Genomic DNA, 13,556 nt, shown 5'->3' with positions numbered 1-13,556 from the left:
GGTTGTGTAGTGTGGAGTTGTGGCTTCTGTTCCATATTTTCAAGAGGTGATTCTGGATAACATGGCTTAACTGATGTACACATTGTGTACATTGATGGTCTTCATGCTGAGATAACCCAGTTTACACCAGCCCACAACATCTGGTGACAAATCATGTGTTTGTTAGCTAAAAACATTTTTCGGGCAAATGAAGCAAAACTACATTCACTTTTTGGATAACTGTTTAGAAATGAAAAATTCAGTTTGTGAAGTCTTGCATTTTCTACACAGTACAATATTTCTCACTCAAAATGAAATAAACTTTATAGTAAAAACTTTACACATCATATAGTCAAACATAGCACGTTGTTAACGAATTGATTGGTTTCTTGTTATTGGCCACATGCTTTGAAATTATGTAATCTGACAGAATGTGCTTTGGAAATTTCATATTTTGTAGTGAAGAAAATAGTCAAAGGGAGAAATATTTTCGTGTATTGTTAAAAGGAAAAATTTCTCTATCTGTAAAGCCACAAGAATAAGTTTAGTTTTATTTCAGTAGAACACTACATATTTTATATGGCATTTGAAGAAGGTATCTCAGAAAGGGAACTACAGTGACACATAATATGCTACTCTTTACATTAAATTTTTCATAAAATACAAGCTAGAAGATCTATTAAATGTTAAACTGAAGCAGACAGATGGATCACATCATTAAGTGTATAGTACCAACTCTGGCTATGCAGATGAGATCCATCGTCACCCTCCCCCATTACACAACTTCAGTAAAAATGTCTGAAAATTAAAATTTGGTGACAAAATGCACCAACAGTATAAAGTTAAAAAGGTGGGAAATAGTAATACCAAAGTGGCCCACATAAGAAAGAAGTAAATTTTTTCAAAATGTTAGAGACTGTCCACCTCTCTTATGTTAAAAAGGAGGGAAAACATACCCAACTTACTATCCCCCCTCCTCTCTGTGCTTTTCCATTCTGACCAGTTTGGGTTTGTAGGTTTCTATTTTTTTTTTTTTTTTTTTTTTTAGAATTGTGAAAGTCAAACATTTTTTGGATGGTGCATACATTGAAAGCATAGGAAAGGTGGCAACAAACTTCCCCACAATGATTTGATTGCTGCTGTGTGTAGTTTCACACATTATCAAACACATTATGATGCAAGTTTTTTCTAAGCAACAGTTTTCAACCTTTTTCTTCATTTTTGTGCTTTACAAGCACTGATTGATTGACACATTATGCCACATTCACTAGTTCACAACCATCAACAGATTAATTTTGTCAGTTTGGAGGGTCAAGACTCACAGTTGCTTATTTTCACCCTTTCTCACAAATCACATTAGAGATTCATTACTCTCCCTCATAGGTCTATACTGCATCCCTTATTTCAGTTTTTTTCACACTTTTGAGTAGTATATGGTTGTGGAATCTGAGACTACAGTCTCAAGAAAATTGTTGTAACATCACTTTCTATGTTCTATATGCTGAGTGATTAATTGATTAATTGGTTGATTTTGGATACGGAAGTTGACTGTTTCTATGAATCAAGTCTGTGCATAAAAATGCAATAGCAAGTAGTGCAAATCATAAGAGAGGTGTTCACATCACTAATAGACTAGAAGCTTCAATGGACAACCAAATTTCTACAGCCTCTCACAACAAGGCAGCTTCTATAATATTAACCATGCACACAAAGACTCTGCATGAAGTAAAATTTAACAATATCTGGCTTTCAGTTCTCTTCTTCTGATATTACATCAAATGTGAGACCTTCTTTGTGCAACTCTTTTATTAAGGATGTCTTTGAAAATGCAGTAGCTGTAGTAATCACACCTCCCCTGAAACATTAAAAAGTGAGAGTGTACGTAATGAAACAAATTTTGGATGTTTGTAAGTAGTTGAAAGTTTAAAAAAGTCATTATCATACAGATATCTACATTTTTGAAACACTTTACATTAAAAATGAACTTTGAAGAAGTCTGTTATGAAGCGTGTCAATTTGTTGAATGTTCTCCAAATGCAGATAAGAATGTTTTGACCATTTTAAAAACAATCCAGTACATTTTGTGCACTAATTCACTACTGTGAGTGAGTCATCATTCCACTATTTCACACCAAGGAGAGAATAGCAATAAAATAACTTGATAAAAATTGTCTGCCTTTTACCAAAAATAGACAAAGTTAATTCTGTCTGTCACAAAAATATAGCCAATGTTTTCTAAGAATCTTGTTATTGAAAATATCAGAAAGAGTACAATAATAACTAGTAAATACTGAATACTCTACTGGATGATAATGCTGATAAAAAAGATGAAGTGGTGCCATTCCCTTGCCCAGTCTTGTAAAAGGCTGCACAATTGTTGGTGCACCTTTCTCTGCTGCTGTGTCATGGGGAACTGTGCCTACAGTCCATGCAATTCCAGATGTTCTTGCACTGTCCATGCAGATACTTGATTTGCTGAAAGTGAGCTTATTTCCTGACTCTAGGTAGATGATGCAGCTGTGCAATCCTGCACAGCTGAGCAAACATGTTGTCTGTCTTCTCAAGCACTAGTCACCTGCTACTGCTGAGATTTTGCATGGTAATGAGTAACGACCTTCTTAACTCACTGATTTGATACCAATATGGTAGTCATGGGAGTCTGGCCAACATGAGCATGGTGGAATGATATAACACAGTCAGTCAGTTTCATGTTCCATCGATCATTTTGCATGATAAATCGTAATGATATATGGAATGAGGCATTTTACATTTACATCACAAATTAACGCATGCGTGTGCACGACCTCCCCCCCTCCCCCCATGCACATGTGTGCGCGCGCGTGCGCGCCCACACACACACACACACACACACACACACACACACACACACACACACACATACAGAGAGAGAGAGAGAGAGAGAGAGAGAGAGAGAGAGAGAGAGTATACTCAGGATTATTTGTATATGGATTATTCATGCATAAAAATACCTTGATTATTCATGTTTTTGCATCTTCTCCCCCACATTACTTTGAATAATCAGGAGCATACTGTAAGAGTGTGTGTGTGTGTGTGTGTGTGTGTGTGTGTGTGTGTGTGTGTGTGTCTCAATGAACCAAAATCCTGCTGTCATTGAATTCTGACATGTGCTTCTAGACCTTTTTGCTCATCACACATTCAATTCTGAATGAGAAATTCGCAGCACAATCTGTCCCTATATACAATATGTACATGGTCATGATTACTACTTATTTACACTTGTGGTGAGATCTGACCATTTGCACATTTATTGCATGCCCTCTTCATGGTGTTCCAATTTTAGTACTGGCAGTGTATTTATTATTTTAATGAGATCAAAAAATTACAATGGAAGATGCACGAAAATGGGGTATGCACTGTCTCACACAGCTAATGTTTGATTACATGTTGGATTTTTTTCATCTTCAAGGTGCATCTTAAGTGATTTGCAGTAACATTATCAGAGAGCAGAAACTAATCCCAATATATCCCTTAGTGTTATTTTCTTACTATAAAGATAAACATGTTTCCTTCCATTCCCCACCACTTTTCACGTTCCATGCTCACACTGCATGTGCTACCTCTGTACATTGTTAAAATAGGAGGATGAAGAGATCAATGATATGGTACACTGACAATTAATGTATAAAAGATAACTGATTTAAATGGGTATGGTCAGTGACATGCATGCTAAACAAAAATCAAAGAAACAAGCAGTAATAACCCTGTCTTTATAAAAGCATAATATTTACACTGAGAGATGCATAACACAAAAATGCTATTTTCAACACTTCATATTATAATATTATATATATTTAACAACAAAAGACATTTCTTATCAAGCAGGAATTTAATAAAAATATAAGCCCCAAGCAAAATGATACTTCAGTTGTGTTCATCAGTTTCAAGTTTTTTTTTTATCTTATAATTATTTGCACATTGCAAATGACCTAACTCTGTTTAGAAGTGGTAGAAATTCTGACAATACCATGCATTTTGTTTGTTAATGTGTAAACACTTCCAAGGAAGAGTTTTTTCTACATATTTTTATGATCATAGTATCTAATGATAGCAGACACTGTGATTCCCCAATTCTTGAAATTTTCAATGCCCTAAACAATGGAAATATAAAATGTCACTCACTAAGATTTACCAAACCACCCACAGTGGTGGAACAGATGCTAGGGTTAAAGCACTGTCCAGTGCTACTGTTTCCATATACATAAGTTCAATCTATTTCCTTTCACTACTTGCAGCTACGCACAAAGCACAGCACACATCCTCTTTTACAGGGAATTTAACCACAACACACTGACAAAATAGCTATTTTCTCATAGTGACAACTACATCAATTCTGAACAAATCATACTACTAGTCACTAACAGTTCAACATGTTCCCAACAGGCCCAGGTGGCATGACCTGGTAGTGTAACGCCAATCACAATTTGCATATACTCTTTGCCATACTGTCAACTGTTTTAAAATTATTTTACAGGATCCTTAAAGAGTGAATGAGGTATATTACAGTAAAATTAAATGAAGAAACACACACACACACACACACACACACACACACACACACTCTCACAGAGAGAGAGAGAGAGAGAGAGAGAGAGAGAGAGAGAGAGAGAGAGAGAGAGACTGTTGTAGCAACATCAGGATTCCCTACGTATGAGTTCATTTCTTCTGCTTCTCCTTTTTCTTCTGATCAGTTCGTGAGGCTTGACAGATGGGTGTGGGGACAACAGTGAATTTTGGTAGATGAGAGGCAGGAAGATATGAAGGGCAAGGAAAGAATAGAGAAGGACGAGGAAGCAGTGGAGGAGGAGACAGGTGGAAATCATTAGGAATTGCAAAATGTTGGTTAATTATGGTAACTATCTTGAAACTGAAAGGGTGCAGAGCATGAGAGAGACACTAAGGCTGGAAGAACTTGGCAAAAGAGTAATAGAGGAAAGAGTGGCAGAAAGAGAATAGGATCAAGGTAAGGGAGTGAATCTCTTAAGCAACTCACCTACCTTTTAAATAATAAGTAAAAGTTTCTATACAGTTATAAAAATAAATATCAAAAAATGCAAACTCCAGGTAGGAATATCAACAATTTACGAAAACGACAGATTGATACTTACCATAAAGAAGATACATCAAGTTGCAGACAGGTGCAATTAAGACACACTCACATACAGCTATCAGCCAAAGCCATCATCAGTAAATGAGATGGGCACGCACGCACGAACGCACATGCACGCACGCACGCACACACACACACACACACACACACACACACACACACACACACACACACACACACACACACACACACACACAAGCAAGCAAATAATTTTTCAGTGCCCCTGTCTCAGAATATCAAGTTTATCAAAAAAACCGAGAACCCCCTTAACTTTTACTTACTGCACATCATTTACACAATTCTTTTTTTCTTTTTGTTTGTCTTCTTCCATTTGTCTATGGATTCTTACATACCTTAGTTACCGTTATGAATAATAAGTTCTCAAAAATGCGTGACACTGGGGCTGTTGTTTCCAAGAAATGCTGATGTTTTCCAAACTTATCAGTGGCATACTACAGTATGAAAAATACAAAGCAACTAAAAACTCATTTTTTTAATGAAATTCTTTAACCAGAGAACTTGAGTAACCAGTACAATTCCTGACACTGCAGTACTTAAAAGCAGACTTTGGATCATTATTTTCTTATTATAACAATACTTTAACAAGACCAAGAATGAAAGCAGAGTTAAGAAACCTACCTAGATGGTATTTTTTCACGTTCTTTAATAATTGTCACTGCTGAAAGGACAAGAGCAGTACAAGTGGCACCATATGCTGGGTTTCTACCTTTAATCTGCAAATAGATGAAACACACACACCGAAACATCTTTCACATATTTAATGATTTTGCTTATGCATTAACAAAATAGCTTATGATTAAAAGCAACTCACTTCTGTTGCATAAAAACTTCCACACATTATAAGCAGCACACATAAAAATTCTTCATTATGAACAATTATTAGGGAGAACACATTAACATATGTATTCATAATTTAAGTGAGTCTTCAGTGGACTTCACTGTCCATGATGCCAATTACTGCAAGTCTTCAATTCTGCATCAAGATGATAAAAATTGCCAATACTAGTAAAACTGTTACCAGCATCTTCATTATATCTACTGTTGCTACTACTTTTCCGTAACATTGCTGTCTGGTCCTTCCATCATAACTAAATAGTGAAATTATCTGTGTAATTCTCAAACAAACAATCTCTGGTTTCCAAATGCTAAAATTTTGTGACCTTTAGTGTTCATTTTCATCTAATAATAGACAGTTCTTTAGAAAAAGAAGAAAGGACATTTGCACACCTGCAAACATCATTTATGACTTGTATCTGATTAACTCTATCTTCCCTTTTCAATATACTTTACAATAAAACCAGTTTATTTTGAACAGACATAAAAACTTTAAACAACAACATAGTCAGGATCAGTCTGTGATTATTAAGCATATAACTGTATATTAATTTTAAAGGAATTCCAGTTGTCTATATGCCTCTAGGAGACACTCTAATATTTAGAGGATGTGTAACTATAGTGTCTATTTCAGTACACAGATAACCATTTGATAAGAACATTTATAAGCATGTCCTTTTAGTCAGAACCGAAATGATATTTAAAAAAGTTGTTTCCATTTTCATGTCCCATCATCTGCATCAGGGGTGTCCAACCCATGATCACAAGCTGCCAAGAGCAAGTACCAACAAGGCCCAAGAAGTGAGCATCTATCACATGATCGCTAAAAATTAGAAAAAAATTAAAAAAATTCTTCTTCCAACGTGGCGTAGGTAAGCGGTAAGCTTGGTTTCCTGATCTATATCTACAGCCATGTTCTGCAAATCATTGTAAAGGGCACACCAGAAGGTACATTCCATTTACCAGTTATTAGGGCTTTTTCCCATTTCATTTACAGGAAGGATGATTATTTAAGTGCTGCTACTGTACATGCTGTAATTACTCTTATCTTGTCCTCATGCTCTCTGTGGGAGCAAGGTGTAAGAGTTTGTTGTATATTCCTAGAGCCATTATTCAAAGCCAGTTCCTGAAACTTTTTAAGTTGGCTTTGTCGGGGTAATTTACGTCTGTCTTCAGGAGTCGGTTAGTTCAGTTCTTTAAAGGTCTCCATGACACTCTCCTGCAGGTCAAACAAACCTGTGACCATCCTTGCTGCCCTTTTCTTGTATATGTTTAATATCCCACATCACTCATTTCTGATATGGGTCCACCACGCTCTAGCAGTATTCTAGGATTGGTTACAAAAGTGTTCTGTAAGAATCTCCTTTGTAGCCTAATTGCATATCCCTAATATAGTACCAATAAACCAAAGTCTGCTACCTGTTTCACCCATGACTGGATCTATGTGATTATGCCATTTGACATCCCTATAAAGTGTTACAACCAGGTACTTATATGACTTTACTGATTCCAAATGTGACTAACTGATATTGTCATAATATACTACTTTTTTTAAAATTTGTGAAGCCAAAATTTTACATTTCTGAACATTTAAAGCAAGTTGCCAATCTTGGCACCTCTTTGAAATCTTATCTAGGTCTGACTGAATATTTGTGCAGTTCCTTTCAGATTATACTTTGTTATAGATAACTATGCTTTTATATGTGATAGTATTAGTGAATCTGAACAAAAAACTTTATGTGGACATATGCCCTATTGCGAATGGTTTCTGAGATAGAACACATTTAATATCACTTTCTTACATTTTTCTTTAATTACTCAAAAAATGCACACTCCAACAAAAACATGTATCAGTACGCAATTAAACTAAATTAAATTTGCTAAAAAAAAGGTCCTATTTTTTTTTGTCTAGGATTAACAGTCTGCTTAGAGAGATCATGAGAATATTGAAAATCTCACGCAACGCACATGCGCTGTAGCTTAGGTGCTTTTTGTAGGCCAGTTTGAGGTAGTTTTCCGACTTGATAGACCACAAGCATCCTGCATCAAAATGTTAGTCTCAACTTCCTCTATATTACTGTGGTATGTTGTAAACAATGACAATGAATAATACAGGAAATAAATAGAAATGTTCATTAAAAGTGTTCTATCTCAGAAACCATTCAGAATAGGGCATATATCCACATCAAGTTTTTTGTTCAGAATCACTAATACTATCGTATCTCAAGCATAGTTATCTATAACGAAATATAATCTGAAAGGAACTGCACAAATATTCAGTCAGACCTTGATAAGATTTCGAAGAGGTGCAAGGATTGGCAACTTGCTTTAAATGTTCAGAAATGCAAAATTTTGTCTTCACAAAATAAAAAAAATGTAGTATCCTATGACAATAATATCACTGAGTCACATTTGGAATCAATACATTCATATAAGCACCTGGTTGTAACACTTTGTAGGTATGTCAAATGGCATAATCACCCATCAAAATACGTATCTTTCCTCCTGACTCACCCTGTGTATAACATGAATAGCAGTGGAACCAGTACACTTCCCTGGGGTACACCCTAAGTTACCTCGACATCTGCAATGACACTCTGTCCAAAGCGACTTGCTGCATCCTCCCTATCAAGAAATCCTCAATGCATTTACAAATTTCACTTGATGCAATTGTAATTTTGATAATAAGTGTAGGTGTGATACTGTGTAAATGCTTTTCTGAAATAGAGAAATGCTGCCTCTACCTGACTGACTTGATCAGGCCTTTCAGTATGTCATGTGAGGGAAGTGTGAGTCGAGTTACACATGACTGAGGTTTCTGAAATCCTTGCTGCTTGGGATGGAGGAGTTCATTCTATTTGAGATATTATGTTTGAGCTCAGAATATGTTCTAAGATTCTACAGCAAATGGATGAAAGGGATACTGTATAGTAGTTTTGTGGATCACATCTGCTACACTTCTTTTAGGGATGTGACCAGTGTTTTCTTCCAGCTGCAGAGCATGTTTTTTGTTCATGGGATATATGATAGATTGTGGTTAACGGAGGAGCTAACTCAGCTTCAAATTGGGTATAGTATCTGACAGGGATTTGGTCAGGCCCTGGGACTTTGTCCAGTTTTAATGATTTCATCTGTTTCTCAACACCATTGACATTAATATTTATACCACTTATGAAACTTCCTGGAAGATTAAAACTGTGTGCCGGACCGAGACTCGAACTAGGGACCTTTGCCTTTTGTCAGCAAGTGCTCTACCAACTCAGCTACCCAAGCACAACTCGTGCCCCGTCCTCACCACTTTACTTCTGCCAGTACCTCGTCTCCTCAGTGCACACTCCGCTGCAGAGTGAAAATCTCATTCTGTGAAAATCTCATTCTATATCACTTATCTTTTCAGTGTCCCAAGAATTAAATTGGGGCAATATACTGGGGTTTTCCTTTGTAAAAGAACATTTGAAAACAGAGTTAAACATTTTTGTTTTGCTATCCACAATTTCAGATACCATTTTGTTCGTGAGTGCCTGGACACTAACTTTGGTGCCACTAACAGCCTCTAAATACATCCAGAATGTCCTTGTGTTTTGTGAAAGATAATTTAACATTATTTTGCTATGGCAGCCAATGAAGGTTTCAAAGCACTGTTTACCTGACATCCAAATGTGTTTCACTCAGCATATCTCTCTCTCATTATATAATAAAAAACACACAAACACACACACAAATTTCAAGCTTTCGCAACCCAAGGTTGCTTCATCAGGAAAGAGGGAAGGAGAGGGAAAGATGAAAAGATGTAGGTTTTAAGGGAGAGGGTAAGGAGTCATTCCAATCCTGGGAGCAGAAAGACTTACCTTAGGGGGAAAAAAAGGACAGGTATACACTCGCGCGCGCACTGCGGTGATTACGTAACCATCGCGTGAGTGCGAGAGAGAGCGCGCGGGTCCAAAGTCCAAACTGATAAGAACTTTAACATGGAACATGCTGTTGCCTCCTTGAGCCCCCGGTTCGTGATGTACCCTTGTCCGGTTCTCAGCTACGCTACAGATCACTTTATTTATGAAAATACAAAGTACAGTCTCCAACAAATTTTACATATTCACATACTCCTTTGCCTTTAATCCAAATGAATACAGATTCATTTACAGATATTTTTCTCTTATTACGAGTATACAAACTAAATGGGGAAGGGGACATATACACAGATTTTCCAAAGTCTTTATTTGCCAGTTCACCAATATGATAGGTACGGTAGGCGACAATGTCTCTGTCTATCTCTGTTGCTAAATAGTAAATTTCTATCTTCATTTAAGCATACTTGCATTAAGGAATCCAGTATAAATAGTCCTGATGCTGTACTTTTTTCTCCGTCCCTTTGTTGTCTTGGATCTGACTACATCCTCAGTTGATTCATTCACATTAATTTTGATTAATTGTGATGAGCAGAATGATAAATATTTTCTATAAACAGCAGCACACTGACAATAGCTGAAAACAATGTTCTCACTTGTACAAAGCTGATTAAAATGAATTTCCCTTCCTTTCCAGTCTTCCCCAAGCTATCCCTCTTCCCTTCCTGAGTAAGGAACTACTAATACCATAAGACTACCATGGTTTTTTTCTTTTCTTTGCCTTTTTTACTTTGAATAGATCTGTCAACAGAAATTAGAATTTCATCTCCTGAAGGTAAGTACCAGCAATCCATTCTACCTAACTTTTGTACCGTAATTCATTAGGCACAACATGAGAAAAGTGGAGGAAGACCTGCCAACAAATGGATCCCAAATTTTGTGACTAATGGAATAAGGAGGAGGAGGAGGAGGAATAGGAGGAGCAGGAAGAAGAAGAAGAAGAAGAAGAAGAAGAAGAAGAAGAAGACAATGCTGATGATAAAGAGGAAGGAGCAGCAGCAAGGAAAATAAAAAGTTAAAACTAGCCTACAGAAAAAGGAAAAACAGTACTATACCTGTACAGTTACTTTCTTATTTATTGGCATTACATGCTTAGGTGTTGGTTCTGATAATCTTTCCTTCCATCCTTCAGCAAAAAGTGTAAATCTGAAGAGAGTATTTTTCAAGATTTCTTCTGCAGGATCTTCATGAGTTACATAACCAGATGTAAACATTCCTGGATGCTAGAAAGAAATTGTTAAAAATTATGTAATGATATCTGGCAGTCCTATTTGGAGAACTAAAAACTGCAAACTAAATCAGTCAGCGTCCATTGTACTGTGAAATGTTCCACAGTGTTAACACAGTGCTCAGATTTATAAGTGGCCTTCAAATGAGATGTGAGCAACATCAGTTATGGAAACAAATTTCTCATGATGACATGCTTGTATAAAATATTCTCATTTACCTAACAACATCAAATCTGTGTAAAACCTCAAGTCATAATAGCAGCAGCCATGACACCTGGTTGCTGCTGATGAAGATTAGGCAATTTTACTCAGGTTTGATGCAGTAAAATAACTGAATGTTTTCCTGCATCACTGCATGTCTTCAGCATTATCTGTTTTATAAAAAGTGCAAATAAATAAATCTCATCAACAACAGTCTCAATCATTGGTACATTACATTAGACAGTGTGACTATATGGGTAAATCCGTGGCTATCAATGGTACCGTGATCCTATTGTCTCTTGCTGATACTGTCTCCATTCCAGGAAACACACAAGCTACGAGGGGCATAAGAAAAGTCCGTACAAAAATAAAAACTACTTACGTGTCTGGAGTAAACCTTTTTTTAATTTTTTGACATAGTCTCCTTTTAGACTTATACATTTTGTCCAACACTGTTCTAATTTGTTGATCCCTTCTGAATAATAGGAATTGTCCAAGTCTGCAAAATAGCTATCAGTTGTTGCAATCGCCTCCTCGTTTGAATAAAATCTTTGTCCCGCCAGCCATTTCTTCAAATTGGGGAACAAATAGTAGTCCGAGGGAACCAAGCCTGGAGAACAGGGGAATGTGAAATGAGTTGGAATCCTATTTCCATTAATTTTGGGACCAAAACTGCTGAAGTGTGTGCTGGTGCATTATCGTGATGGGAAAGGACTTTTTTGCGGTCCAATTGCCAGCATTTTTCTTGCAGCTCGGTTTTCAAATGGTCCAATAACGATGAATAATATGCACCTGTAATAGTTTTACCCTTTTCCAATTAGTTGATGCGGATTATCCCTTGTAAATCCCAAAAGACAGTCGCCATAACCTTTCTGGCCGAAGGAATGGTCTTTACCTTTTTTGGTGCAGATTCTCCCTTGGTAACCCATTGTTTATTTTGTTGTTTGGTCTCAGGAGTATAGTAATGTATCCATGTTTCATCCACAGTGATGAAACAATATTTAAAGTCCTGCTGATTCTTCCTGAACAACTGCAAACCATCCTTGCAACACTTCACATGATTCCATTTTTGGTCAAGTGTGAGCAATCACGGAACCCATATTGCGGATAGCTTTCTCATATCCAAATGTTTACACAAAATATTATGTACCCATTCATTCGAGATGCCCACAGCACTAGCAATCTCACACACCTTAACTCTTCTGTCGTCCATCACCATATCATGGATTTTATCAATGATTTCTGGAGTCATTACCTCCAGATGGCATCCAGAACATTCAGCATCACTTGTGTCCATATGGCCACTCAAAAAATTTTGAAACCACTTATAAACTGTTCTAACCGAAGGTGCAGAGTCACTGTAATGTTTATCAAGCTTCTCTTTAGTCTCCTGAGGCTTTTTACCTTTCACAAAGTAATGTTTAATCACCACACAAAATTCTGTTTTGTCCATTTTTTGACAATCAATCGACTTCCTTGATTCACACAAATGCCAAACTCAAAGAAATAGACCAATATGGCTGAAACTTGGTATGTGTTCTTTTCAAAGATGCTGCTAACTAAACATGACCTTGATACGCGCCAGTGGTGCCATCTCTTGGACTTTCCACTGACTTTTCAAATGCCTCTCGTATTACTACTCATTTCCTTGACTATGTGGCAGCATGTGCATGTGGAAATATGTGCTAAGGAGTGTGGAGTAGAACAATACATAAGCATATTCAATCCATGTGTGGTTCACTCAGCTGCAGTGTAGAAGAAAGAAGCCAAATAAACTTTGTGAACTTGGCAGAAGTTTCCAAAAAGACCAGTACTACCCAGCTGAACCTTATTGTTGCTATAGCTGCACTGGGGTGGCTTTTGTTATAGCTATACTGCTTGCCAAATGCTGATGCCTGTGCTGAGAGATGGCATTCCACCCAATATCAGATATTATTTGAAAATTATTGGGTGAAAAAATTGATTTTTGTACATCTTACAGTCTGATATCTTTACTCAATAAAGAAATGAATTGCTTTTTGCCATCCACCACTACATCAAATTAAGTAAAACGTTGCATGAAATTTTAAAGATTTTGCAGAGGTAAAAATGCATTGCATAAAATTCGCATGTGGTTGGTTTTAGCTCATATACATTGCAGGGAATGAAAGTTACATAAGATACAGAAATTTTATTTAAAATTGATAGCAGAAGGATATCTCATTTTGTTCTTTACTTATTGGGTTGTATATCTGAAAA

At 36.6% G+C, this 13,556-nt stretch overlaps 1 protein-coding gene across 3 annotated transcripts in view; it reads right to left on the bottom strand.

Moving 5' to 3' along the window:
- Positions 1 to 514: 514 nt before the first annotated feature.
- LOC126480782 (saccharopine dehydrogenase-like oxidoreductase) overlaps positions 515 to 13,556 on the bottom strand; it is a 136,059-nt gene continuing 123,017 nt past the window's right edge. For 2 of the 3 annotated variants that reach the window (XM_050104090.1, XM_050104092.1), the window contains exons 8-10: positions 10,944 to 11,111; positions 5,768 to 5,862; positions 515 to 1,834 (exon numbers count right to left, since the gene is read on the bottom strand). In XM_050104090.1, the coding sequence (XP_049960047.1) occupies positions 1,729 to 1,834; positions 5,768 to 5,862; positions 10,944 to 11,111 (369 nt within the window). In that variant the 3' untranslated portion in view covers positions 515 to 1,728. The remainder of the gene's footprint in view (positions 1,835 to 5,767; positions 5,863 to 10,943; positions 11,112 to 13,556) is intronic. The other variant, XM_050104091.1, reaches the window with a different exon arrangement.

The sequence above is a fragment of the Schistocerca serialis genome, chromosome 5, assembly GCF_023864345.2.
Source record: "Schistocerca serialis cubense isolate TAMUIC-IGC-003099 chromosome 5, iqSchSeri2.2, whole genome shotgun sequence".
Lineage (NCBI taxonomy): Eukaryota > Metazoa > Arthropoda > Insecta > Orthoptera > Acrididae > Schistocerca > Schistocerca serialis.
The sequence above is the reverse complement of the archived record's forward strand: the minus strand, read 5'-3'. Positions and strand labels throughout refer to the sequence as shown.